We start from the raw sequence: 27,029 nt of genomic DNA on the forward strand, positions 1-27,029 counted from the left end.
ATTTTGAAAGAAATTATTTCCAGGAATGCAGGCTTTCTAAAGGCTTTTTATGGCATGATGGTAAGAGGCACGTTAAGACGTGGCTTGCCAAACATTTTTGAAAGACTTATTCAGCCCCCAGTCAGTCAAAAAGTCCTTGCTTCAGACATGAGGTAAACTCACCATGGGGCTGAAGGTCAGCACAAGGCAGCACTGAAGCTCTTTTGGAGGTCTTATTAATGGCATGGCTTGCACAACAAAATGGTAGTATTAATTTTGTGGAAGATACCATGTATTTCCTCATTGGATAGAAGTGCAGTAATTTTCTCACACCATATTGCTGTGTACTGCATTGTCTTTCTGATACAGTGTCATCAGATAAGAAAAGAGATTTGTAAAACAGATACACCAGCGAGCACCACCCATGTTGTGGTAGGAATCTTGCATCTACATTCTGAAGCTAACAGGTATTCAGTTCTAAAGGCTTTTTAGTGTAGTTCTGGTATGGGCAAAATACAGAATAAATGCCTTAAAACTTAAATTACAAAGACTTAAGAATTCACTTGGAGTATAAACCACAGCAGCAACAGAGGAGCAGTTCAGAGCACAAAGAAAAAATGAAGCAGTCTTATGAGAGAAACTCAAGGAGGCAGATGGCAATTAGGTGTCAGCAAGTTCTCAATACAAGCGGATGGTTTCCAGTTAAAAGAAAATTCTTTGAAAACATCTTTTAGAACAGTAGAAAGAAAAAAAAAAGCATTAAAACCCTTACAAAGTGGTTGTATATTACAAAATATTTTGTTTTCACTTTTATTTGGGAAAAGAGCAAAAAAGTTATATGTGGAATCTGCAGTTCTGTCACATAATTCGGATTTCTGCTGCTATAGGCTTGCAAAACAGATGTGCTCAAACTAGTAGGAAAAAGGCAATACAGTGGAAAAATAAAAGCATAACTAAAAGATTGTTCTTTGCTTTCTTCCTGTGTGTTAAAAATAATGAAGTCATTATAACTGGCATTCCTAAAAATAACCTGCAGTAACAATCTTAGGGAGAAAACACAGATTTGTCACCTGTAAGACACAAAGTTAAAGACTCCTTTTGCCTATTATCCTCAACAATTAATGCTGTAAATGCTATTAGGCTCAGAGCATGGATGCTTACCGTCTTCAAAAATTGTATCAGTAATGTAACACCAGCTCAGGCTCCTTCAGCTATGTGAATTGAACCAAGAGCATCCACATGGATGGCTGCAGTTCATTCCTACGCACAAAATGTGTTCATCAGGGCTGAGCATGGGTCAGAGCTGTGTCCCTGTGCACCGTGACCTCCAGGGGGTCTGGCTGCAGCCTCACGCTGAATGCACACCGGGCATGTCCATGGCCTCCAGCTCCTCTGCCCTGTGGGCTGGGAGGAGCACAGGGTGACTGGCTGAAGGCTACCAGAACCTTCTGAAGGACACCAGCACCTTCTACACAGGGTTGAGGAGGAGAGAACTGAGCAGTTCCCAGCTCTCTGTTGTTCCTGGCAGGCATTTCTGTGCAGCTGGGACAACAAACAGTAAGTACAGAACTGCTGGGCATAGCCTCCCCCAGGGCCCCAGAGGACAGTCACACAGCTGCACAGTAGGACACTGCACTGTGATGGAAAAGTCTACCACAAGGATTGTCATAGCTGTCACTGAAAGAATCTCAAAGGACACCAAACACTTGTGTTTAGACAGCTGAATTGGTGCTGGAACCTCTACTCACCAGAGTCACAAATATCACTTTCACTTGCATTACTGCATGTTTCAGAGCTTCTCCATTGCAATGTGTCAGAGAGGGGCACTTGGGAGCACATTCACCAGATTTGGTACAGCTGCATAATGTCTGCAAGGGCACTTAAGTAATCTACTCAGCCTGCAATGCTGCTTGGCACTGCTGTCTTCCATAATCTCCCCTCCCCAGTCCTCTCCCCCAAGGCTTTTCAGCAGCTTACACAAAGCCACTTGCCAAGATGGGCACAAAATAACTTACAACTTATTTTGTGCTTATCTTTGGGATGGCAAAATCCAGCTTAACAATAGAATGGAGTTTTGCAGTTACCATAAAATGCTGGGCTAAGGAAGCAAAATGTCAGGGAATTGCAAGAGGTTTCAGTCATACAGATGGAAATGGAAGAACTACATGTTCTCCTACTAATAACACTGAAAGAACCCCCTCCCCTGTCCCAGACAGACCTCCACATACCTCTGGGGACAGAGAGACAGCAGGCATCTTTGGGCACAGGGAATCTTGAAAAGGGGACAGAGAGCTAGAGGGACAGCTCCAAAGGGCCTTGGTGAACTGGACTTGCTGCTTCTACTGTTGGGTAATAATGGGAAAGGTGCACTTCCTCCCCAGAAACCAACACCTCTCACATCCCAATTCTTGCTTGGACGCAACAGTGCCTAAGCTGATCACATGGCTATGTGCTGTTCCACAAGCCAGTTTTTTCTCCCACTAGAACAGGAAAATAAGTATCGCAGGACATTATTTGTGTTATTTACATCACCCCAGCAGTCTGTGACCTATCCTTGCAACTGACAGCAAGACCCATGCACAGCCAATTCAGCCAGTGTGAACAGATTTCTCTTATCCTGAGCTGTGGGTCAACTAGCCTGTGCTACATACTGCACTTGAATCCTCCTCTACCTTCTATGCCACCTAATCTAAATCAACTCCATCTACTTTCCTGAGATGATGCTTTGTGGGTGCAAGAAAGGAGGAACTGAAGACTTGGCAGTCTCAAAGCTTGTCTTCATTTGCAATCATTAGTTTAACTTAATACACCTGAATGACTTCATTTGTACTTAGCCCAGCTTTAGGGAGCACTGGCATTCAGGAAGCACCACTCCAGCTACTGGAGTGATTTGATTAGCAGTGCTGAGTGATTAGATTAGCAGAGTGGCTGGACAGACTGTTAATTACTTATTGTAGCTCCAGCTGATGTATCCCCACAGCACCAGAGGCTCGAGCTACACATTTGCATAGACAAAACCTGTGCATGCTTATACTCAACGGTTTGTAATTCACAGCCTTGCCTGCAGCCAGTGCTTCTGGTCCCTCAGCTGACATGTCAGAGGTCCATACCAGCTGCAAACTCCATTGTTAGCCTGGACTGGGATCATTGCGTGGTCAGCAATAGTCTTCACTCCAGCAGAGACCTATTTCAGATTCTCTGGGTAATGCTGCTTCTAGAGTGATGTTTCTTGGCATGCAAAAATGCCTCTTTGCACAATACTATAGTTTTTTGATGCTGTTACAAATAGCAGCAGCTTTCACTATCTCTGAAGCTCTCCTGTGTTCCAATTACGGAAAAAAAAAAAAAAAAAAGCTTCCTAGGAAATAACTCTAGTTTTAAGTCTGGGGCTCCAGAGAAGTATATGTTCACATTCTATTTGTGATCATTTCTGCTCAAGGACAAAAGCAAATAAAGTGAGTAGGAAGTGAAAGTAAGATTTCTCTCTGTGAACCTAGTCCCCTGTGAGCTACATGCTTAAGCTCGTTGATCACCTGGGCTACTAAAGGCAAGCAAATTCAAAAGGCAGCATTCAAAAAATGCTGCTTTTCCTCCCTTTGGTGACTTTTAGGAAACGTAGCCTTATGGAGTGCTTGATGCTTTGGTAGATAAAGTTCAGTTAGATGAATCCTACCCTTCCTGCTCTCTGCCAAGAGGAAACAGACCTATGCTGCTGCTCCTCTGCCAAGAAATAGCAGACGTTATGTTTCCCCATATGGAACAGTGCTCTGGATTATTGTGGAATTCCCTTTCTATTAAAAAGCAAACCAAAATAACCTGTTATAATTGAAAGATTGTTAGAAATGTTGAAAGAGGTGTTTTTTCTAGGATGCCAGAGATAATTTAATGTTCTGTTATATTGTTATAAATTCCCTTGTCCCTACAGATAGTAAAAGCATGTAATGCACAAAGGGGAAACATAAAGTAATGCTCTCAAAATATAAAACTGATAAGAAGTAGCATAAGAAAGAGGATAGGGCTGTGATGCTTTGCACTACTCCTAGCAGTTGATTTTTGCACAGTAAAAGCATAAAACTCTGCAATAAATACTGGACCTACACCTCCTCTGCACTGGGCATTTCACTATATGAGGTGTGAGGCAATGAAAAATCAAGGCCATAATATCCTACTGAGCTTCTGAGTCATCTTATTGCACTGAAGTAAAAGCACTTTAGAAAATACAAGCCATCTGTGATGTTAAATGCAATTATCTGATTTGCCTTAATAAATGCTCACAAATCACTGCTAACCACTTCAATTTTTCAACACTGTTCTGAGTCATTCATAAGCAGGTAAAGGTCATTGTGCTCAGACCTTATCAACTCTAATCATTATGAAGTTATTATTTTCTGCAATAACACAACTACTTCCCTCCAAATCCAGCACACAGAAGACCTGAAAAAGAGATGTAATTTTTTTTAGCTCTGTCCTGGTTTCAGCTTCAACCATGACAGGTCTGACATTCAGAGGATCACACTAGGTATATTACATTGAAATCAACACAGTATTGGCTATTACTTACAGCTTCTTTCTCCTGGCATCAAGGTAAGTGACAAACATTACTGTTGTTAAAGGTCAGATCCCACCTTCTTCACTTCATCTTTACTTGTTGGGCCAGCCTTCAGCAATCACAGGCCCCTAGGAGCAGTGAGAACTGGCAGAAGGAACATAAATCCTGGGGTGAATGAGGATTAAGTCAGGGAACATTTAAACATACTGGATATATGTATAAACTCACAGGGCTTGATGGTTTGCACCTGTCAGGTGCTGAGGGAGTTGGCAAACATGACCCTCAATTACCTTTGAAAGCTCACAGCAATTTGGGAAGATTCCTGATGACCGGAACAGAGCAGGTCAGTTTGCCTTGCTTTGATCCCTGGGAAAGTGATGGAGAAACTAATCCAGGAAACAATTTCCTGTATTTAGGACTGCCACTGTATTGGAATCCATGGTCAAAAATAAATTCACACCGGGGAAATCAAGCCTGACTTGACATGCCTGACCTGACAACCTCCTATGAAGAAATGACTGGCTTTCAATTCTGTGTCCAGTAACACTGTCTTAGAAAACCAATCAAGTACAGGCCAGGTAAGTGGTTGGTGAGGTGGATCAAAACGGGCTGATACGCTGAGCTCAAAGGATTGTGATCAGCTGCACAAAATCCATTTGGAAGCCAGACATTAGTGGTCTACTTCAGGGGTTCATACTGGGGCCACTAGACATCTGTCATTAATGAACTGGGATGATGGAACAGTGGGTACCTTCACCAAGTGTGTTGATAATCTCAAACTGGGAAGAGTGGGTGATACACAGGATGGTTATGCTGCCATTCAAAGAAGCCTGGAAATGCTGGAGTGTATCCATTGAGGACCATGAAGATGATTAAGTAGTATCATCGTCAGGAGTCTCTTATTCAAGAAGAGGCTAAGAGAGATGGGCCTATTCAGCTCATAAATGTCTTTGGGGGCATCTCATCAATATATATAATTACTCAATGGTGGGGAGTAAAGAACATGGAGACAGATTCCTCTCAGTGTCTTCAGAAACAAGGCAATGGCCACAAACTGAAATACAGAAAATTTCATTTAAATGAGAAAAGAAACTGAGGAGAGATCAAACACTGGAGCAAGTATCCCAGTCCACCCTTGTGCAGTATCCACCCTCGGCAATATTCAAACCAAAATAGACATGACCCTGAGAAACCTGCTCTTGTTGTCCCTGCTCTGAGCACAGGTTTAAACTAGATGATCCCTAGAGCTGCCTTCTACCCCCAATGGCTCTGTAATTCAGTACTTGCAGGTTACTTACAGCACTGAATTTTTCCAGTCCACATCAAGTTGCAGTTCAGCAAACAAAAGCATTAGTCAGGATTGTTTAAACAAGTTACTCAACTGTTTGCCAACTGATCACATAGACGTGGTATAGTAGACTGCTTCTCTAGTTCTGTTTAAATACACAGCCTCTATTAGATATGGTTCTTCCATTTTTTATGAGAAATGCTTATGTGGCAAGGCTCAGTGATTCATACTTTCCAATCATGAGCAAGGAGGGCACTCAATATGTTATTTTTCTCTGCAGGAAAGGGACACAAACTTTTCAGGAGAGCACAAATCTCATTCACTGCTCTCAGATCTCCAGTACAAATGAACATATCTGGAACAGCCAAATTTTGCATCAGTGAACTACCCTCACTTCCTTTTGCTACCACACTGGGTAGTCATAGTGAATGAGAGCAGGTAACTCATGGGTGTAGCACTCAACAGGCTTTGTACCAGATTTCAGAAGAAAGGAAGGCTGTTTGAGGTTAATGATTGCAGGAAATTAATCCACCACTTTAGAAAGAAGTGCTAGTCCAGGGCAGCTAAAGGCATTCATGAGATCACAGGATGATTTAGGGTAAAAGGAACTACAAGAGGTCTGTAGCCCAGTCTCCTGCTCCAAGCAGCATCACATGCAAGATCTGAGCAGGTTTCTTATGGCTTTCTGTGGGAAAGTGGGGGCTTGGAAATCACCAAGGATGGTGGCTGCAAAACTTCCCTGAGCACCAACCTGCTCCTATAAATGACTGTCCACCAGAAAAAAAACAGTTTTCTTATACACAGCCTGAACCTCTCTTTTTCAGTTTCTCTCAGCCTTGCCCCATATGAGTGGAATAGCCTGACTCAAAAAGCTGCCATGTGAGGCAGTCACAGATGTGGTCTCTGCCTGCAGCCCTACTGATGCTTTTGGACTGTATTGCTGGGAGAGTTGTCACAAACTTGCTTTGGGAGGAAAATCTGTGGCATGTTTCCACGTTTGTAAAAAAAATTATCTATAGTTTACCATTAAACAACGAATGGAATAACCCATCAAAACATTTGACAATGGCACAAGTCAGTACCATTCTTTGTGCATAAGACATAGGTATTACTGGAAAGTGGAATTAACCTCACACTTATAAAAGGAGTGACATTTTTACATAGTGCTGTCTGCCTCAGACATGTACAGATCACGTTAACTCACCCACTTCCCTTCCCTGATCTTCTATCAAATAAAGTAAAACACAAAAAATTCTATTAATCTTCTGGATTTTTTAACATTCACATACCATTTTTTCCTTGAAATTGAGAGCAGGGATCATAATTCTTTAAGAATGTTTAAATTGATTTTAAAAATAATTAAATAACTGGAAAAAAATTAGACAAAACATCAGATAATGCTGCAATAATGATAAAACACACCTTCCAGACATCTTGTGATTGTTTTTGAGTCTCCTACAAATCCCTAAATGCACTTGCTGTGGTATTATGGATTATAATGCAAAATATTTTTGACAATTAGGAAATGCAGGAGTGTAACATAAACAATACTCAAAGTACATTTCAGCAACAGTATAAACAAAGAATATTAATTATATAATTAAACTATTACACTAGTAAAGCCTGAATTTCATAGCCTTAGTGACATTTAAAATCATATTACATGTATTTTAAACACATTTATCTATATTTTCCTTGCCTAATAGCTTTTCTGAAGTCTTTCTCAGATCCCAGAACACTGTGTCTGAACATTAGTGCTTACTTACACTTTGACACACACCAAATCCTGGGTCATTTTGTGGTAGTAAGCCTGGATCCCCACTCGCATAAGAATCTGTTTCCATGGATCAGAGCATTATACCAAAAGTCTGTTTCTCCCCTTTTTTCAGTATATGCTTACATGAGTTAAAAATAAATTTTAAAAAAGTAAAAGAAAAGCAGCAGCTATGCACCCAGCATTTTCTACTTTCTCTGAGTGCCTTTCATGTATTTGCATGAGTCTCAGCAGGTTTCTTAGGAAATGCCACTTCCTTGAGAAAAAAAAAAGAGAATGCAGAGGAACTCCACACCCTCCTCTTCTCACTCCAGATCTGGCACCCACTATTCCTCAAGCTGTTTTTTCAGCTATGTGCCTCACTCTGACAAAGGGAGGGAAATTGGGAGGGAATTTTCTACTCACTGCTTCCACACCTGAATTTCCACCTACATCCTTCAGTGTAGTGTCTATGAAACTTTCTTGTTTTTCATTAGCGAACAAGTGCAGCTCCTGGCCTAGGGTGTGTGCTGAGCATGTGCATGAACCATCTACAGCCCTCCCCTTTTCTTCCAGCCCTCTGTACTGGCAGAGGCACTGAAGTGGAAAGTGCCACTTCTCCTTCCTCATCAGTATCAAATCTGTATAGTCCTCCACATGTTCCTGCCACACCTTTTCCCAATCTCAGCATACTTATCATCAGTTCCCTTTGAAATGCACACCCATTTCCACATATTCCTTCCCAGGAATATGCAAGGCAATGTAAGAGTCCAGATACCAAAATTTTAGGCAGATGGTGTGGTCCTGTTTCTGTCATACTTGAGTTTGACAACAAACTTTGAATGGTTTTAATCTCACCATCACAGTTTAGGCCCACTCAGCTAAGCAAATCACAGCCAAACATATTCAGACACGGCTGTGCTGCTGTTCACTGCCAGAGACACATGGTGCCTGACTTGAGGTCAACAGTTTTCAGATGTTTCTTCAACTGTTCCTGAAAACTGCTCCTGTGCATGTGGTTTGGGCACCCAAAATAAAATAATGTTTGAAAACCTTGGGTCGCAATGATATGGCAGAAGTACCTTGCTAACAAGATCATCAGATGAAGATGAGTGAGAATTTCACTGTTTTACAGAAAAGGCTTAGGAGCACAAGGGGTTGCTTAAAGTTTAATGACTGTTGAATTTCTGTAAGGTGAAAGGGGAATAAAAAGAGAAAAATGATGATGGATAACAGTGTAGTGAAGTATACAAGTCTAACATCTTGTTTAGACTTCAGAACTCTTGCAGTAGAGCAATGCTGTTGACAGACATTCATCAACTGTACTTTCATCTGATGTTAGCTGGCAGAAATCCTATTCAGAAATAATTAGAATGGCTAAGGAGCCTCTGGTCAGTACTGCCTTTTCATCTGGTGACCTAGGGCACAGTACACAGCAAACTGACTGTGGCTGTGACAAACCAAGTCTGTTTAAAGGAAGTTTGCTACACTTTTAAGAGAAAGTTTAGAAGAAACCTCTCTGAAGTGAGGCAAGGTAAAAGGAGAAGCAAGAAAGCAAGGCAGAGAAAGCAAGAAATTGCTCTTTCTGAGCAGAGAAAGATAATTTTTCTACACTCTAATTTAGCAGGGTGTTTTAAGAAACCTAGCTCAGTCTCACCTGATGCTTCTGAAAGCTCTTCTCAAAACAGATTGTACTTTACCACAGATTAATTGAATCAATTCACACAAACCCTTGAATCAATTCACAGCCTCTTTTGTCTAATGAACAATATACACTAAATAACAATTTGTCTAGCTTTGACCAGAATTTGTTAAGTTTTAGATACTGTTAAATATTAGGTTTCACTAGCTATTAGGTATCACACACTATACCTTTTAATATCTGCCCTATTTGCTATCTAGTCACAGCCATAATTTTGCTGTTCTTCAGCAGGCATGAAGTTGTAATTAAAAACTACAGGGCTGTTTAAAGGGCTCAGTAAAATTGTACTCACCAGGGATGTCCTCAGGGTCCAGAGCTGAAATGTAGTTACTAGTCAGAAATGCTGAATTTCAGCATACTAAGGGGGATAGAACTCCAGCTCTCCATGTCCATGCCACTTCAACTCTGAGCCTTGATTTATTTCCTCCATGGCTCCCAACTCATTCCAAGAAAGCAGTGCTTCACATATGCATTAATCAAGTAATTACACCAACATATCTCAAAATATTGTCAAATCAAATAAATTATTAATATTTGAATACATAAGATCAATACAGAATGTCACCAAAATCACAGAAGCTTATTATGTATTGAAGGCTGTATATGTGCATTATATATATTTGAAAACTGTGATATCTATAGACATCCTATTTTTCCACAGAAAGCATGTGAACACCAGTCCATTCTGCTAGCACATGAGACTGTATTGCACTTAGGAGCACCAGCATACCCTCTCAATTTTCTTTATTTATAGTGTACTTATAGTACTGTGAGTATGCTTAACACTTTGCAAACACATGAATGCTGCTCCAGGAAACTTGTATCTGGACTCATGTACAACACCAAGGCTAACAGTTCAAGTGCTTATGAGAGCACATAACGAGTCAGGTCTTCAGGGCAAAGCTGGTTAATAGAAGGCTTAAGGAAAGAGTAGGGCTTCAAGACATTTCTTATAGGCTCTGAGCTTCCTTCATAAAATAAAAAATGAAGACCAAATTTTTAATTAATTTAGATATTTCAAGGATGTCAAAATTCCTGGGGTTTGTGAAGACCATATTCACTTGCATATTATATGTTCTTGCACTTCAATTTGAGGTTTGCTTTGCAAAAATAACCTGTCACAAGAAACATTTATTAGCCAAAATAGCCACTGCTAACAAACAAAAATAATGTGGCATTATTTTCATGCCCTATCTGGGTTTATCCTTGTGTATCAGCCTCTTTTCTGTTTTCTTTAAAAACATTTAAAAATGACATAACTTTGGTGAGTAAAGTAACTCATAGACTCTTTTTGGATAGTTAATATTTACTGATACACTTAAAATGAAAAAAAAATGTCTACTTCTGAAGTGGAAAAAACTCTTCAAAACCTTTCTCAATATAAAACTGAAAAGTGCACAAGCCCACAGCTGTTTTCCAAGGCAGGCTGGTGTAAGATTTTTGGGGACCTGAAGCAATGGCTCTGCTACTGTGACCCTGATCTTCTTCGTTGTCGGGATTTCTTGCAGGACCTGTCAGAATGGGTAAGATGAACAAAAACCGAGGGCCTCGCTCGGGGGTGGATGCTGACTGCCAGGTCTCGGTACGCGTGTGCTTTTTTTTTGTCCCTGCGAACCAACTCCTCCGGCCGGCCAGGCAGTGCGGTTGGGCGGGACGGGGACAGGACGGGCTTATCCTGGAGCCGTCAGCCTGCATGTCTGAGATGACTGAAACCCTGGAGAGACACATCCCAGAGCAGTGAAACGAAGCGTGCCGGGGCAGGCTGTCCCTGTCCCACACACGCCTCGGGAGGGTCCGCAGCCCTGCCGCCCCTCACGGCCCAGGCCGGCCCGTGCTGTTCTCCCTGCCCGCCGGGGACACCCGAGGCGCCCGGGGCCCCGCCCGGGCACGGAACGCCGCTGCCCGGCCGGGCGCCCCTTCCCGGGACTACGTTTCCCAGGGATCCGCGGCGCGGCCCCGCCCGCTGTCAGCGAGCGCTGCAGGTTGATCGCCGCGGCTGCAGATGAGCGGAGCCCGCGCGGGCGGGGGGGCGGCCGGGGCAGCGCCGCCGGGGCCGGGTCGGCGGCCGGCGCACTATGCGAGGCCGGGAGGATGGCGGTGGAAGGTAAGGGCTTCGCGTCCCCTGCCCGCCGCCCCCGGGGTCCCTCCCCTGTCTCCTCCCCCGGGCACTCACCTGCGCCGTGGCGGGGCCGGCCCGGCTCGGCCCGGTCCGGTCCGGCGTCAGAGCGGTGTCCGCCGGCGGGGCCGCTCTGCCGCCCGCTGCCCCGGCCTCGCCCGCGGGGCACCCCCGACCACGGCGCACCTCGGCCCGGCCGCCCGCAGCGCCGCGGCTGCCCCGGACCAGGTGCCGCGGAGCCGGGCCGCGGCTGCCGCCCCCGCCCGCGGCGGGGTAGGCGCCAGGGGCTGCCCGGAGGCTTCGATCGGCAACTTCCCGGCGGGCCCGGAGGTGCCGCCTCTCCCGGCAAGGGCGGCCGACCTGCGCCGCCTCCCTCCGGAGCGGCCCCGGCGCCCGCGCTCAGCCCCGCGCCTCCTCCGCCCCGCCGCCGGTCGGGCTCCCGCGGCCGCCCCTCGCTGCTGCCCAGATCCCCGAAGTGCCCCGAGACCGCGATGCCCACGGGGCTGCAGCACCCCCGGGCGTCCCCCGCATGGGCGCAGAGCTGCGCTCGGCCCCTCCTTCCCTCCGAGGGATGGAGAAGCCGAAGGGCCGAGATGCTCAGCTCCTGGAGAGCCGGGAGCTGTAAGGTGTTCATAAGGTGCCCTGCTCCTGGGGAAGTACCGCGGTAGCTGAGGCAATAGCTACCAAGCCCTGGGCAGGTGGATGCTCTGCTCGGTCTTCCAGTGAATGCTGGGTTCCCTTTAGCCGTCTCACATTGACTTCCTATTACCTTTCTATTTGGTCTTTTGGGAAGTTGGAGCAGAGAGATGTAAATCCGCTTTCCTGCTGTCTGCTCCCAAAATTCACTCGGTTTTCTAGCGCTTTAGACTGAGGCAGTGACAGTCCTGGGATTTGTGCCTCATCTTGCTTTATTTAGTACTTTTGGGAAAATTTAAGAATCCTGTGTAAACTGGCCATCTGACCCCTTCTCCTGTGCTTAGTTTTGTGTATGTCAGTATTTTTGTCTGTTCCTCTTGTTACACTGTGAGTTTTGTTTCTCAGTTATGCGGAAATCTACAGTTCTATCAGAGACACTTGCTTTATTGCTGAAAATGATGTTGAAGCTGTCTTTTGCTGAGTACCCAAGTGAACAGCGCAAATTATAGTCCAGGAAAAACTTAAAAGTTCTGGATGCAGTGGGGAGCTTAACATCCCTGAAAACCAGCTTCCTATGCAAATTCAAATAAAGGTAAATGAGAATGTGTCAAAAGGTGTCTGTCAACATCCCAAGTTGTTCATCCTAAGTGTAAGCCTCTCCGTAAGGCAAGCGTTTCTTAGGCACAGGCTGCTTTCCCGAACGGTAGTTTTGAAGACTGGAACGATATGAAGAAGGAAGGTAGTGAATAAAAGCATTATTTCTTTGGTGGCAAAAGCATAATGACATGAACTGGGCATGCGTGCCTGGTAGTGGGTAAGTAAGTAAATGAAATGGACTGCCATGCACCAGATGGTTCATATGCCAGCAGCAACCCCTCTTTCAATGCTCTCACTAATATCATCCTCCTTTATTTACTTGAAGTCCTTCTCAGTCTGTTTGCTACATCTTTTCAGGTCTGTAATAATTCCTGTCATATCTGCAGTGCCCTCCATCTGAGAATCTCTAAAAGCTTTGTAAATATTAATGAAGGAAAGCTCTGCTAAAGCTTTGAGAAGCAGTGCCTTTCCCTTCTCCTGAGATGGAATTTTTTTCTTTAACTCATTCTTCCCATTTCCTTTCCCCAGGATGCATCCTGTGGTGTGTCAGAACAGGCATTCTTGTCTGTATGTTCTGCATTCCTCCCATTTTGTATCTTTCTCCCTCAACTTTCTTGCCTTTGCATTATTGCCCTCCCACTAACACAGCACTATGACTATTTCAGCACAAGTAGCTGTGTGGCCACAACTACTTTGTGTGTTTGTAGTGCATTGACATTTCAGGCCTTTTATTATCCATCAGTTTCTATTGGGACTGTGTTTCTTTGTGTAACTGTGCTTAAAAGCTTGCTTTTCTCTTAATGCATCTTCTGCCTTATTGGAGTCCTAGATGTGAGCTGTGTTCTGTTCCTGAACTTTGACATTTGGCAAGGAACATTTGGCATTATGGCTTCTATTTGGAAGGCTGAGAGGTTTCTTGTTCCTCATGACTCCAATCATCACAGTGTACATACCCTGCTTTAGTCTAAAGTAGAGTTGCCATTGAATCTTCTAAATAGATAATTTTTTAGAAAAATGTCCTGGACTCAGGAAGAACAGAGAGTTGGGATTTTTTTGTTTTCTCTTTGTTTAATTTGTTTGTTTTCTTTGGAAACATGCTTTCCTGGCTTGCAGCTTGGGATCTTGAGAACATAACCTGCTGTACAACAGTTTTGGAAGCTTGGAAATAAGGCTTAAACTGAGGTTGTCTGGCCTTCCAGTCTCTGCAGTAGTCAGCTGGGAGCTTGGTTAGGATAGACTTCCTGGGCTTTCTTGTATAGAGTGATGCAAGGCTTTTGAATGGTTGGGCCAACTGGCTTCTCGTGCAGACTTGCAAGTGTTTGGCTTTGGGATGCAACTGGCAGGGAGTGGAAAGGTCCCTGGGGCACAAGGGAGGCATGGGCTCTGCAGCACAGGAGTTCCTGACCAGAGCCAACATCCGCTGCCCCACCAGCTCCACCAGGGCTATTGTTCTATGGAAACTGTTTGTCAGCTTCAGCCGTGAGCCCCCAGTCTTTGTTTTGTTTTTCCTTTCAGAAATGCCCTGTGTGGCTAAGGTGAAGATATTTTGTAGCTTATACTTTTTGGAAAATCTTTGAAAATTTTGTTTATTTTATCTAAAAAAATCCTGAAATCTTCCTCAAATCTGATTATTTTAAAGCTGTCTTAGCATGGTGTGCTGGGGGTTTAGCTATGGCAACAAATGTCCATCAGTTTACTTAAGGAAAATATCCAAACTATGAAATATGAAGTGGGAATTTGGAAATACTACAGTTCTTTGCCAGTTATATATAATACATACTTTAGTGTCCCAAAAGAGTTTATGTGGACTGGGAGGTCCTTTGGGCTGTATAGTGCCAGTGCTTCCAAATTCATGAAAGGATTGGTGTGTGTGTTTATGAGGAAAGTGAGTTTGCACTCCTTAATATGAGCCCATTGAGATGGCAGCACTGCCAAGGTAAGTGTATTTTTAGACTCAACAGTTTTGACAATGTTCCTTTAAGTGTTTTTTCTCCTTCTAGTAAGAATGAAAGAACTAGGTCAGAGCCAGTAGAAAAAGGCTTTTGATCTCTGCAACAGTGTTCTCAATTTTTTTTTTCAGTTTGCTCTTGTGCAGCAGAGGTAAAGGGGAAAAGAGAGAAATGGTGATTTCTTTCCCCCCACCACCCCCAGTGTTTATTGCACAGGAAAGTGAGAGACTAACAGCACCCAGCAGATGATGTCTACGTGCAGGTGATCCCACACAGTTCTGTTGGGTCCCCTGCAGCTCTGATCTGTGTTGTTTTTGAGATTCCTTTGCAAAGAAAAGTGCTATTTATATAATGGAGTTCTTTCATGGTAAGTGTTTAATGAAGTTTCTTGCTTTGTATAGGCTTTGGAAAGTGCCACATACATTTGTTGTAGGTCTCCTCCTGGAAGTTTATGTAAATTTCCAGTCTCCTATGGCTCTTCTGTAGTGGGCTTATGCTATTGAGGCCCTGGATTTTCCTACAGGGTAGTATTTTTTACTAAGAAGTGGAGCCTTGCTGACATAAAATGACAGTGACTGGCCTTACCACTTGGTAATTCTTAAGGAGACTAAGACTCAAAGGAGGTTAGGGCATTCTGTGGAGTGGCATCCTGGTTAACTGCTGCAGGACTGAAGTTATTTGCAGCTCATCACCAACTTTTATCAGAGTGATCCTGTGAATTTCAGCTATGTGATGTACCTTGGTTGAACGCCTTCAGTGCCTAGCAACTCCATGGATATTGAATGCTGCCATGTGTTTCTTCAGAGACTTGAGATACGGTGAGCTCATAGATGTGCTATGCTAACTCTGCCAAGAATGTCAAAGCAAGTTCAGGATCATCCAGAGGACAGCTTTGAAGCAGCTTTCAATGTAGGTACATATCATGCTGTTCCAGGGTGTGCCCAAAAGTACAACTCTTCTGACAGGTATTCAGTTATTCGACTTTGTCTTATTTCTACACCCACTTTGAGCTCAGACTGGATATGTCTCCATATGTAAGTTTCAGGGAATGTGATCCAGTGGATGGTGTTTCAGATGCTTACTTGCCTATGGAGCAAAGAAGTAACAAGCCCTGTGATTCAAAAATAGCACATGATTCTGTCATGTTTTTGGTTTCTTCAGTAATTTCTAACCACTTCTTAGCTCGAGGGATTCAGACTTGTGCCTTGGAAATAGCTGCCAGTTGGAAGCAGGACTGAGAGACACTGAGCTCATTTCAACTCTCCAGTCAGTCACATTGGGTCGTAGGAGAAGAGATGGATAGGACTAATGCTCTAGGTGTATTGGACAGTGAGGCATAAGATTTGAACATCAGTCTGTGGTCTTGTGTTCTGTGTGTTACTTTCTGACCATGCATTGCAAAAATGCATCAGCAATTATGGGATTCCAGACTGGAGCATAGATCTCCTCCTGTCCAGATTTATGTGGCAGCCTTCTAGATGGGCTGTAACATCTATTTCTTGATCAACAACAGCTCAACCTCCCACCTGCCCCCCCATTGTGCATACAGCCTGGTGGCTGTGTGTGCTGACCATTGCTTAGAGCTTTCCAATCTATGTTGCTACATTTGAAAGGGAGATTGTGAGCTGAAGTTCAGAAGGTGCATTCCCTTGTGGGACTTGGAGACCCTAAAATGAAGCTGTGGCAATAAAGAATTGCCCTGCAAAGGACTGTCTTAGGGTGTATTCAGCTTAAATGGAGGATGGATATTACAGAAGCTATGTGATCCTTTTACCCTCCCTGCTTTTTCAAATGAACCCATCTTAGGCAGGAATCAAGGTACCAAGTACAGATTTGGTGTGACACTGTTTCCTTTGGATGAAATTTGATTGTAGGATATGAGTGTTTCTGGAAACTCGGAAGTACTTTCATGTCAACAGTTTAGATACAGTTCCTTGAGTGTTTGACCTTACCTTTTAAAATACTTGGAAGACTTAGAATCTCAAGGAGGACACTGATTAATATAAATTTACTGGTTCAGTAAAATTGAGTCCCATCATAAGGTTAAAACTTGTCAGATGGTGTAATCATATGGGCAAAGAGAAGGAGTGGTTTGAAAGTTTGTGTGCATTTTCCACCAAGAGGGGAATACAAGTGAGCAATGACAAGAGTTAGACTTTGGATGCATTTCCTAACATACTACTGGAAAATATTGACAAAACTTGTAGTGACATTGTAAGAGCTCATGTTTACTGCTTAAATGGAAACTATAAAATAGAATGGTTCTCGAGGGGTTTTTTTGTCCTTCTGTTAGATCCAAGCATGGCAGGCAACATCCAAGGAGGTTATGTAGCATTGTTCCTCTTTTTTACGGCTGAATGTATGAGCTCAGGGCGAGCTGCTTAGAGCCGGTCTCTAGTGCTTCCCAGTATTGCTGTGTTGCAAGGGCTGTGGCAGGAGAACAGCAGTGACAGGCTCAGAGCAAGGCACTGTAGCTGGATGGTGTCAGAGTTGCTGGCAGGTGCTGGTTGTTGATCTGATAAGCATGGAGAGATTTCTGTACAAAACATTTTCTGTGCAGGCTTCCTGGTGGGTGCACAACTAGGTGTCTGTGGAGCACTGTAAGTTCTTATTTTGACCATTGCTCTCTGGAAGTGATACAGCTAGTTTGCAGAGGTAGTAGAGGTGTTAAAGGGCTACTTTTCAGTTCACTGAGTATTGAATCTGTGGGTCTCCTAGGATATTGTGCCTAGTTTTGGAGCCAATTTTTTCTGTTGTCCTGGCTGAGACAGCTTTACCACTTGTGCCCTGTTTTGTCTCTTGACTGTCTCTCCTTTTGTCCAGACTGTGTGAGCTCTAATGCTTTTTGTGAACAAGAAATACTCAGAGTTTAAAACTAAGCAATCCTGCTGTAGGTTATTTCTCATGAAAGCCGTTGCCTTTGAATGGATACAGGTATTTACCCTTGCAGATTAACAATTGAACAGCTCAGCCCTCAATTATCTGCTCAAAACATGCAGAGAATGTAGAGGGAGTAGTTCTAGAAGGTGCCAAAGGCAAAGGTGGAGAAAAGGGCTAAAAAATGGAGTAATTTTAAAGTCTTCTGAAACTGTCTGGTTGGTGCTGGTCAAAATAGCAAATAAGATTTCAAGAATTATGAGGAGAGCTCAGAACAAGGCAAGGCAGGTATTTGTTTCTGTATCATTGCATATTGCTCTTGTATTGTAAATGCTCCCTGCAGCTTTTGCTTGCCACACCCTAAGAGAAGGAAGGGACTGGAAAGAATACATAAAAGAACAATCAGCTGGTCAGAGACATGATGTGTTCTCTGAAGGCAGTTTACAGATATTATCATTCTTTAGCTTGGAGGAAAGATGGGCGGGTTACAAAGATTCTTATTCTTTAGTTTGGAAAAGAGATGACCATGGAGAGAATCCTTAGGCCTTGATGTATGGAGATGATGGATAAGGAACTAGGTGACAAGGCAGAACAATGAAGCTGTAAGGTTTTATGCTTTAAATTAAAAAAGGAAATAGTTTTTCATATAATGCAGGAGTTTCCCAGGTGTACTTTTAACCTTGGGGGTCATTCCTAATGTTCCAAGGTTGGATCAATTCACGCTGAGTTGATCTCACGCTGTTTTCTTAAGCAGTGGCATGAAGGGCTGGACTTCCACTGTGACCTAGCTTGATGACTTTTATGACAAAGTCTAGCTCACTGCTGTGTGTCCAGAACAATTCCACTCACCACAAGAATTTGATTTGCATCAAGTAGCTGAGAGAGAAATTTGGTCAGGAAAACCCAGAAACAGAGAGGAGATGGGGAATTAGGCACTGAGCTATAAAAATATGTATAGGCAGGGTCATGATGCTAAGAGATACGTAGCTTTCTTTTTTCCTAGTATATAAGAACTGATACTGCTCTGTGAGAGGAACTGTGTGCTGTGGGAATTAGGGGAAGGAAGGGCCTCACATTAGGCTGTAGCTGTAGAAATGCTGTCCTGGAAAATACTGATTCTCCACAGCAGGTGGGGTTGGAAACACCTGCACTAACCTCTATAAATGAGGTGAAGTATGGTCTGAGAGATGTTCAGGAAAACCCGAAGCAGATTAGATCTACAGATGTCAGTCTTGGTGGCTTCTGCCTTGGGTAGGTTTTATATTCCCTCACCTTTGTGTAAGGTCCTTCTCTCTCCAGAAGCATCCTGTTGTAAAAGGACTACAGAAAGTGAGGCAGTTGCTGTGAATAGCTGCATGTTCTCTATGCAGCATGAGCTAAACTTGGCATTGAAGAGAGCTTCATTACTTGAAATAATAAGAATTCACCCTAATTTGTGCTCCTCCTGGATGAAGCAAGGAGGTGTGCAGTTCTGAACTTGGGCTGAAGTGAGAACTGCATTCCATTACAGGATCCAGTGTGCTTGCAGGGAGTGTGTATTTGACAAAAAAAGGGTATGAGGAAGACAGTGTGGATTTTAGTTGGTCTTTAGTGCAGCTCTCTCTATTTCTATATAATGTCCTAGCTCCTGTTCTTCAGCTGAACTTTCAGGTTATTATTTCCCTCCATTCCCTCACTCATTTGCTCTCCTCTGCCCTGTCTTTATGGCTCTTTTTTAAAAACGTATATTTTCTTCCCCCAGAGGGTATTTTGGTTGAGTTGATTTGCTTCTCTGCAAATAACCTAGTAAAAGCAAGAAAGAGACTTTTAATAATGCTGTTTCATAAACATAAAGAAAGAATTGTAATGTGCATCAGTAGAAGCTTTCTCTCAGATTGTCCTTTGTGTGCTCTCGGCTGATGGTTTGTTGCTACACAAATCATCTGGGGTACTAGAGTGAGTAGGATACAGTGGTATGAACAAGCAGTAGGAGGTGAAGAATTTTATTGGGGGAAGGAAAAGAAGGCATTTCCAGATTCTTCAGTTAAGTGTACAAGGGAAAGGATAGACTTGAACAGTGATAAAGAGGTAGCTTTTAGGCAGCTGAGAGAAAGCCAGGGCTGAAAACAGACGTCAACTGTCATAATTCAAACTAGTTATGCTAGTAATAATGAATAAAGATATTTTCCTTTGCATTTTTATGACTGTGCATCGTTCATGGGACAAGAAATAAAGCCCAGATCCACAGCTGAATCACAGCCATTTCTGTGCCACATGTTCAGCAGACACCAGCTTTCATGAGCAGGGCAAAGGCAGAGATCTGTCATGCATGTATGGGACAGTGTGGGACATGTGTGGGACACCTCTGATGCCATAGTAAAGACTTAACCTGTTTGTGTCTGAGCTGTTCTTTGTGTGCTGGATAGATATGTTAGTGTTTAAAAAAGGTTTTTGGTGTAATGTTGGCTGATTGTAGACTGTTACGACTGGAGAAGAGGCATACTCAGAAATATAACTTGTGAAGTATGACTACCCAGCTTCCTAATCAGTGACTGCAATACAAGTTTCTTCCAAGATCAGTGGAACTAATGAACACTCATTGCATACCCAGGTGTTATTACTCTTTCTTTTCTCCATTTTCTCTGTGAAATACTTAGGGCAACAGTGGTACCTAGTTTGGAGTTTCCCTAAGCTAATTGGTGACTGACAGTTGTAATATATGGTGAATACTTTTCCTTGAGAGAGAGAATTATTATTTTAGGTCTCTGCCTCTCTATCTACCAATTTTGTTTTTTGTACTTATAATTCTTACCTCTTGTAGCACCCTCTTTACATGCCACTTTGTGTGACTCACAATCTTGAAATCCAGAGTTCCTCACTATTCAAGAGAATCTCTGCAGATGCTTGCAGAAGCCTTCTTATTGACTTGCTTGTTTGCAAAACAAATGACCAACTATTTTGTACTTTAATCCATTGCTTAAATTGTTTTCTCATGTGCAGGTGATGCATGTTACTTACTGACCTTTATTGCTTTGTTCACTAAGATCCATTTTGCCCTAAGTTAATTGTATAGTTAAGTTGTCAGTATTCTCCTGTTCATCTGTACTTGTATAGGATTTGTGGTAACCTGGCCTTATTTATTCACTGAATAGGTTCATTTTTCAATGAGCCTCTGCTGCTAGCATGAATTTAAGAGCTGCTTGTACCAAGTGAACTTTTATTAAAACAGAATGAGAAAATGCTTCAGAAATAATTTGGCTGTCCAATCACTACATTGGCTTTTTATGAGATCTTGTTGCTGTTGTAAGGGCTGAGGTTGCAATGCTGAGACGCCAAGGTCTATCTAGCATAGTGGTGACATTCATTCTGTCTCCTGAAGAGTAGGTGTAAAAGAAACTGTTTTCAGCAGTTGCTAAACTCTGTGAGATAAGAGATGGTAAGTGGCCATATATAAAAGGAATGGTTTCCAGTAGGAAAACTGTAAAAAATGCGTAAAGAAATTTTTTAGCTGAAGAAACTGGATGATATACATATCCTGGTAGGATGAGGGTCTTATAAGGCAAACTCAACCCATACAAGAGAATTTCTTATTCTGGTCTTAGTGTTTCTGTTCTTTTAAGAACTAAGGGGTCTCCTCTCTACACTCAAGATTTGTTTTGCCTTCAACCAAATTAGGAGTTTAGTTTGATTCCAGATATGAAAGTGCTAAGTTACTACTTTTGATTTCTTGATATATTTCTGCTGCTGTATAAGACTTTATACCATCTTACAGCTAAAGTTTGTTAGAGAGATGTATGTGTAGTGTAGTAGCTTGTCTCAGAAAACATACTTTTTCAGTGTTCTTCTTTGGCTTTAGTTTAGGGTATTTTTTCATTGATTCTGGAGAGAGTGAATGGCATATAGTAGCAATTGGCTTGATACCATGGGATGACTACCCCATTGTCTAGATAGAGATGTTCAGGGATAGTTGTCTCAGGAATGCCATTTCCTTAAATTTTCTTGTTAATAATAATTCTAAAGAGGTAAAAAAGGCAAAAGCCTCACAGTCACAGTTATAAATTAAAATGGATGCTCCTCCTCTGAACACTTTATCCCCTTCTGCCTCTATTGACTTCCTACACCTATGTGCCCTTGTCCCCTTTGCTCTGCCCTTCCTGCCCTCTTTTCCTGGTTCAGTGTCCCCTTCCTTGCTGCTGAGCTGTCACTTACCTTGTCTTCAAGACACTGCCCAGCTCTTGGGCACATCCCTGCTTTAACAAAGACTTGATTGTAAAATTCATGTCTTGTAAGAAGCTGGGTTTTTGTTTAATTGATTAATGATTGGTAGTCATTATAACAAGAGGCTAGAAAGATAAGCAACTCACTGCAGGGACCTGCAGGTACAGGTGTCTGTCTGCCAATCTTTGCTGCCTGTGTCTGTCTGAGCTACAGGTATAGCTCATCTGTCAACAGTTTACAGTGCACTCACAGCTCAATACTGGCCTGCCTTTTGGCACAGTGTATTTGGAATTGCTTAGTGCTGCTTTTTGATGCTGAACAACAGAAGCAGATAGCTAGACACACCAATATTACTTCAGTTAAGTACTTTGGAATTTCAGCCTTATAGGTTTTTGATAAATTCATGTGATTTTACAGAAGTAAGAAAGTCCTGACTGATTTGCTGGGCTTTTTTGCTCTATGTGAGTGCTGCTGATTCGGTGGCCATTGGATAGACAGGTTTCAGGAACAGAGTGGGCAAAATCTTGAATTTACTTGCTCAGCAGGTTGCCAGCAGTATTTACTAGGTTGCAACATAAGCAGCAGATTGTATTCAGATGAAACTGACTATATTTTCAGCTGTTTACAAGTGTTGTTTTGGGAGAATTGTGTAAATTTACATTAGGTGGAGAGAGGACTGTATGGAGAAGTAGTTCTCGTAGGCAAAAACCAGACAGTTTCTCAAAACTAGAAGCTGATTGATGAGGCAGATGGACCATCCATAGGAAGTACAGAAACTCATTACTGTGGAAGAAATTTCTGCCAAACAAAGTAGTTAACATGGTCCTAAATTTTATAGTACAAATTAAAGCTATCTTTATTTGCTGTTTTTAACTTGTTTTTTACTATTGTGGAAATGGTAGTAACTGCTCAGGTCAGATATGTTGGAAATAATCCCATGTTTTCTAGGGATATGCAGAGCTACTAATGAATTATAAGCTTCTTGAAATACAAAAAGGGCTTTGCAGTGCAGATCTGTCTTGCTCATTTGGTCAGTGTAAGAAGGCATCTCAATCTGAAAAAGACTTCAGTATTTTCAGTGTGAATGTCTTGTCTCTGATCAACCCAGGCAATGCAGATTTTGAGTAAAGGCAAGCAAAAAGCTTCAGGGATTCTGTCTGGCTACTCTGGATTGAAGTGCAGCATCTGAAAGTGTATAGAACTCTGACTGAAAATGCTGACTGCAAAATTTGATGTGGTTGGATGTTTGATTTGCTTTTGAGAAAGAAAAGGGCAGAGATGGAAGGAACAAGTCCAGTGAGAGCTGCTGTCCAAAGGTCTTTTTCCCTAGAAATACTTGATAAATCTCTTTGACTACTGAAATGACTGAAAAGATATTTGGATCCTTTTTTTAAAGTCCTTGCTATGTCCAACCTGAGTTTGTTAATATTCAAACTATATGGATGAACTTTTGTCTGTCCTTTTTAACAATGTGGCATTTTATGGTGGGAGTAGCAGGTGGATTGTATGGACTTACCTGTTAGCATTGTGCAGCTAAGTCTGTGGAGTGAATACATGAAATGGAGCTTGCAAGGTTGCCAGTATTTGACACATGAAAGTTTTGTAAGGATTGTTAGAGGTTGGGTGGGTATCTCCTGTGCCTGCTTTTTGTCTCTGAATAGCAAAAGCTAGCATATGACTATGATGCACACAGAACAGGGCACATGAGTAAGAAGGTGCTATTTTTACTCGATCACTTTTTAGAATAGAACAATTGTTATTGCATATAACTCAAGTACTTGCCAAATACGCTTTAATGTAGCCTTAATTGATCTGCCTAAAGTTTTAAGCAGCCAGCAGTATTCCCACTGAAACAAGTAGTTATGAAATGTTTGACACAGTAGGCAGTGAGTGCACAGAGGTACCGATTGATCATAGATTTATCTGCTAAGCCTTGAGCCTACAGATGGAGAGACAAAGACTTTCCATCTGCCCATGCAAAACTTTGGATATATCAAGGCTGTATTTTGAAGAGTGCCTTCAGGCTTTTTTCCAGACAGTATTCACAGAGTACCCTCTAGGAAAATACAAGGCTTGCCCCAGATGCCAGTAACTTAGGATGGCTCTTGGTGACTTCTGTGTACCATCAAGCATGCTCACACAAGCTGTCTGTTGGCTGCTTGCCATCTGGGAGGAAGGCATGCATGGGAGGAAGGTAGGGGGAGGGGGGGTCAGAGCATTCTTACTGCCCTGTGAGCGCTTCACCTCTTCTTTGAAACTGCATGTGCACCATGAAAGATCTGTGTGGGCATGGAACTGGCTCACATGTATGGGCCAGCTTCTGCAGGGCAACAAATTATCTTGCTCTGTATACATGGGAAGGACTTGAGTTTGTGTTTCACCATATATAAAAAGTACACAGTGTATTTCATCCTAGTTTTTTAGGACAGATATGGGGTAATTTTTCCATTTTGGATTCTCTGCTCTGTTTTTCTCACAGAGCTTTTCACTCTCATAACTTGGCAGAGTTTTTCAGAGTTTTCTCAGCAGTCTCTTTAGGTTCTGGAAAAGTGGATATTTTTCATTAGATTCAGCTCTGCCATTAGGTTAGAAGTACAAGAGCACTTAAGTACCTTTGTTTTAAATAATAGTTTGTTTCATAAATGTAATCTGTGGATCTATGTTATTGTGTCAGCCAGCACCATTCATTATGTGCTTGTTGCTGTGCAGCCAGAGCTCTACAGAACATCCACCCTCCTTCCTCAAAAGGAAACAAGTTCCCACCACAGAAAGCTTTCAATACAAGTTGAACAACAATTGTGGGGGAGCGTGAAGAGAGATTAATCTACTGAGGTGGTGTTTTCAGCAGGGAAAGGAGAATACAAGTGATCTGAATCTGGATGAAGGGTTGTATTACTGAAATGTGGATGATATATGAATATTGAGTTTGTATGGAAGAATATTGGAAGAGGTTCTGTTTCAAAAACTAATGATCCTGCTGATAGTGGTATTAGGCTGATACTGTGAGCTGATTTGGAGGGTGTTTCTCTTGATGAACTGTTAAAATTTGGAACTGATGAGGTGGACGCAGTTTGGTAGAATGAAGAGGTGCTGAGGCAGTAGGGATATTGTCAAAGGAGCAGTATGGGAAAATGGTCTGAATGCAGAGGGCAGGATGAGCTAGTCTTAACCAGTACCAGGGTAAGAAGGAGTAATGGTCTGAACAATATTTTAGCCAGAAACTACTTTGGCTGGAGAAAGATTTATTATTTTTTTTTCCACAGATGAATGCCATTATGTCCTAAAAGAAATTTAAGAATGTGTCAGCTAAGAGTGTCAGAGCACTTGGGCTGTGGTGAAGTTAGTGATTTGTGATTATTTGCTAAGAGCTGTTTAGACTCAGTTCAATGGGATGTTAGCCTTGGGTGCTGTCAGACCACCAAGCCCCAGTAGGTTTGATAGTTGATCCTGAGTTTAGAGTTGACCTTATCTAGCTAAAATTATATAAGATGTGGATTTAAGAAGAGAATAAATTATTGACCAAACATTGACCTCTTTCACTGCCTTTAACAAATCTTGGAAGGGAACCAGTTTGGTTTGTATTGACATTTAAAAGGCAGCAAGAGCTCCACCACTGTCTGCCACAAAGATGGATTGATGTATTCTATGTGGTAACAGGAAATAACAGACTCATGCAAGGAAATACTCCTTGTTCCTATTCTCTGTGTAGCTGAGGGTTGGAGGTAGCACTAGAAGAAAATAATAGAGCTGGCTGCCTAAAGATGTGTCATGGCAAAGAAAGATAAGCTTTGCCAAATGACTACTAAGATACTTATTCTCCTTAGGAGATTAATACCCCTAGAAAATTAAAAAGTTCTCTCTGCCCACTTTTCCCCTTCCCCCTTCGATATTAGCAACTATGTAAAAGTCCCCTAAGATAGCTTATGTTTCTTTTAACCACTTGCCAGTTTTCAGTTAAAAGGCAGTGGGCATCTGTGTAATTGCTAGCAACCTCTTCCATTTTTTTCTCTTTTGTATCCTGAAGGAGCCCAGTAAAACCCTTTCCATGAAGAAATTTTTCATAATATCCAATCTAAACTTCCCCTAGCACAACTTGAGGACTTTTCCTCTGATCTGTCCCTTATTACCTGGGGGAAGAGACCAAGCTCCCCCACCTGGCTACAGCTTCCTTTTAGGGAGCTGTAGAGAGTGATAAGGTCTCCCCTGAGCTTTCTTTTCTCCAGGCTAAACAGCCCCAGCTCCCTCAGCTGCTCCTCATCAAACTTGTGCTCCAGACCCTTCCCCAGATCTGTTGCCCTTCTCTGGATGTGCTCCAGCCCCTCCATGTCCTTCTTGTAATGACAGACCCAGACCTGGACACAGCACTCCAGGTGTGGCCTCACCAGTGCTGAGTGCAGGAGCCAATCGCTGCCCTGGTCCTGCTGGCCACAGTGTTTCTGATCCAGGCCAGGATGCCATTGGCCTTCTTGGCCACCTGGGCACACACTGGTTCATGTTCAGTCACTGTCACCAGCACCCCCAGGTCCTTTTCCAAGGGCAGATTTCCAGCCACTGCTCCCCAGCCTGTAGGACTGCATGGGGTTGTTGTGACCCAAGTGCAGGACCCAGCACTTGGTCTTGTTGAACCTCACACCACTGCCTTGGGCCATAACTCCAGACTGTCCAGATTCCTCTGCAGAGCCCTTCTACCTTTCAGCAGATCAACACTCCCAACCAACTTGATGTCATCTTCAAACTTTCTGAGGGTACCCTTGATCTCCTTATCCAGACATGACAGATATTGACCTAACTTGGTTCATATTAAATAGAACTGGCCCTGGGGAACACCTCTTGTGACCAGTCAGCAGCTTGATATAACTCCACTCACCACCACTCTCTGGGCCTGGCCACTCAGCCAGGTTTTTACCCAGTGAACAGTACATCAATCCAAGCAACGTAAAGCCATTTCTCCAGGAGAAGGCTTGACTAAAGTCCAGGTAGACAACATCCACAGCCTTTTCCTCATCTACCAAGTGCACCACGTGGTTATACATAGGGAGATAAGGTTGGTCATCATGCTGCCATGTTATTGAAACCTGTATCATTTGCTCCTTATAATGCATGGTAAATTAGTGCCATAACCCAGAAGTGTCTCCTTGTTCATCCCATGCCGCTGTTCTCCCTAATGTCTATTGTCTGGGGGCACTGGCAAGGGAGGAGTTGCAATTCACAGGTAACTTGCTGCTGGCAGTGTCCTTCCAGGCAGTTTTAAGTCCCACTGTGCTATGTAATTTCACTTTGGTGAACACTGGAACTGGGGTGACAGCCGAAAACTGCCTGAATGGTGCTGTAGTGTGTTAGGGTTTCAAAGGTGACTCTGGGAGTCTTCCTATTCAGTTAGGCAAGA

General features: G+C 42.9%; 1 protein-coding gene across 4 annotated transcripts in view; it reads left to right on the top strand.

The window, feature by feature from the left end:
* Nucleotides 1-11,167: 11,167 nt before the first annotated feature.
* SAMD12 (sterile alpha motif domain containing 12) overlaps nt 11,168-27,029 on the top strand; it is a 173,926-nt gene continuing 158,064 nt past the window's right edge. The window contains exon 1 of one of the 4 annotated variants that reach the window (XM_056484061.1): nt 11,168-11,375. In XM_056484061.1, the coding sequence (XP_056340036.1) occupies nt 11,363-11,375 (13 nt within the window). In that variant the 5' untranslated portion in view covers nt 11,168-11,362. Of the gene's footprint in view, nt 11,376-15,336; nt 15,483-27,029 lie in introns of those variants that run through there. The other 3 variants (XM_056484062.1, XM_056484060.1, XM_056484059.1) reach the window with 3 other exon arrangements.

This window comes from Oenanthe melanoleuca, chromosome 2, assembly GCF_029582105.1.
Source record: "Oenanthe melanoleuca isolate GR-GAL-2019-014 chromosome 2, OMel1.0, whole genome shotgun sequence".
NCBI classification, from domain to species: Eukaryota; Metazoa; Chordata; class Aves; order Passeriformes; family Muscicapidae; genus Oenanthe; species Oenanthe melanoleuca.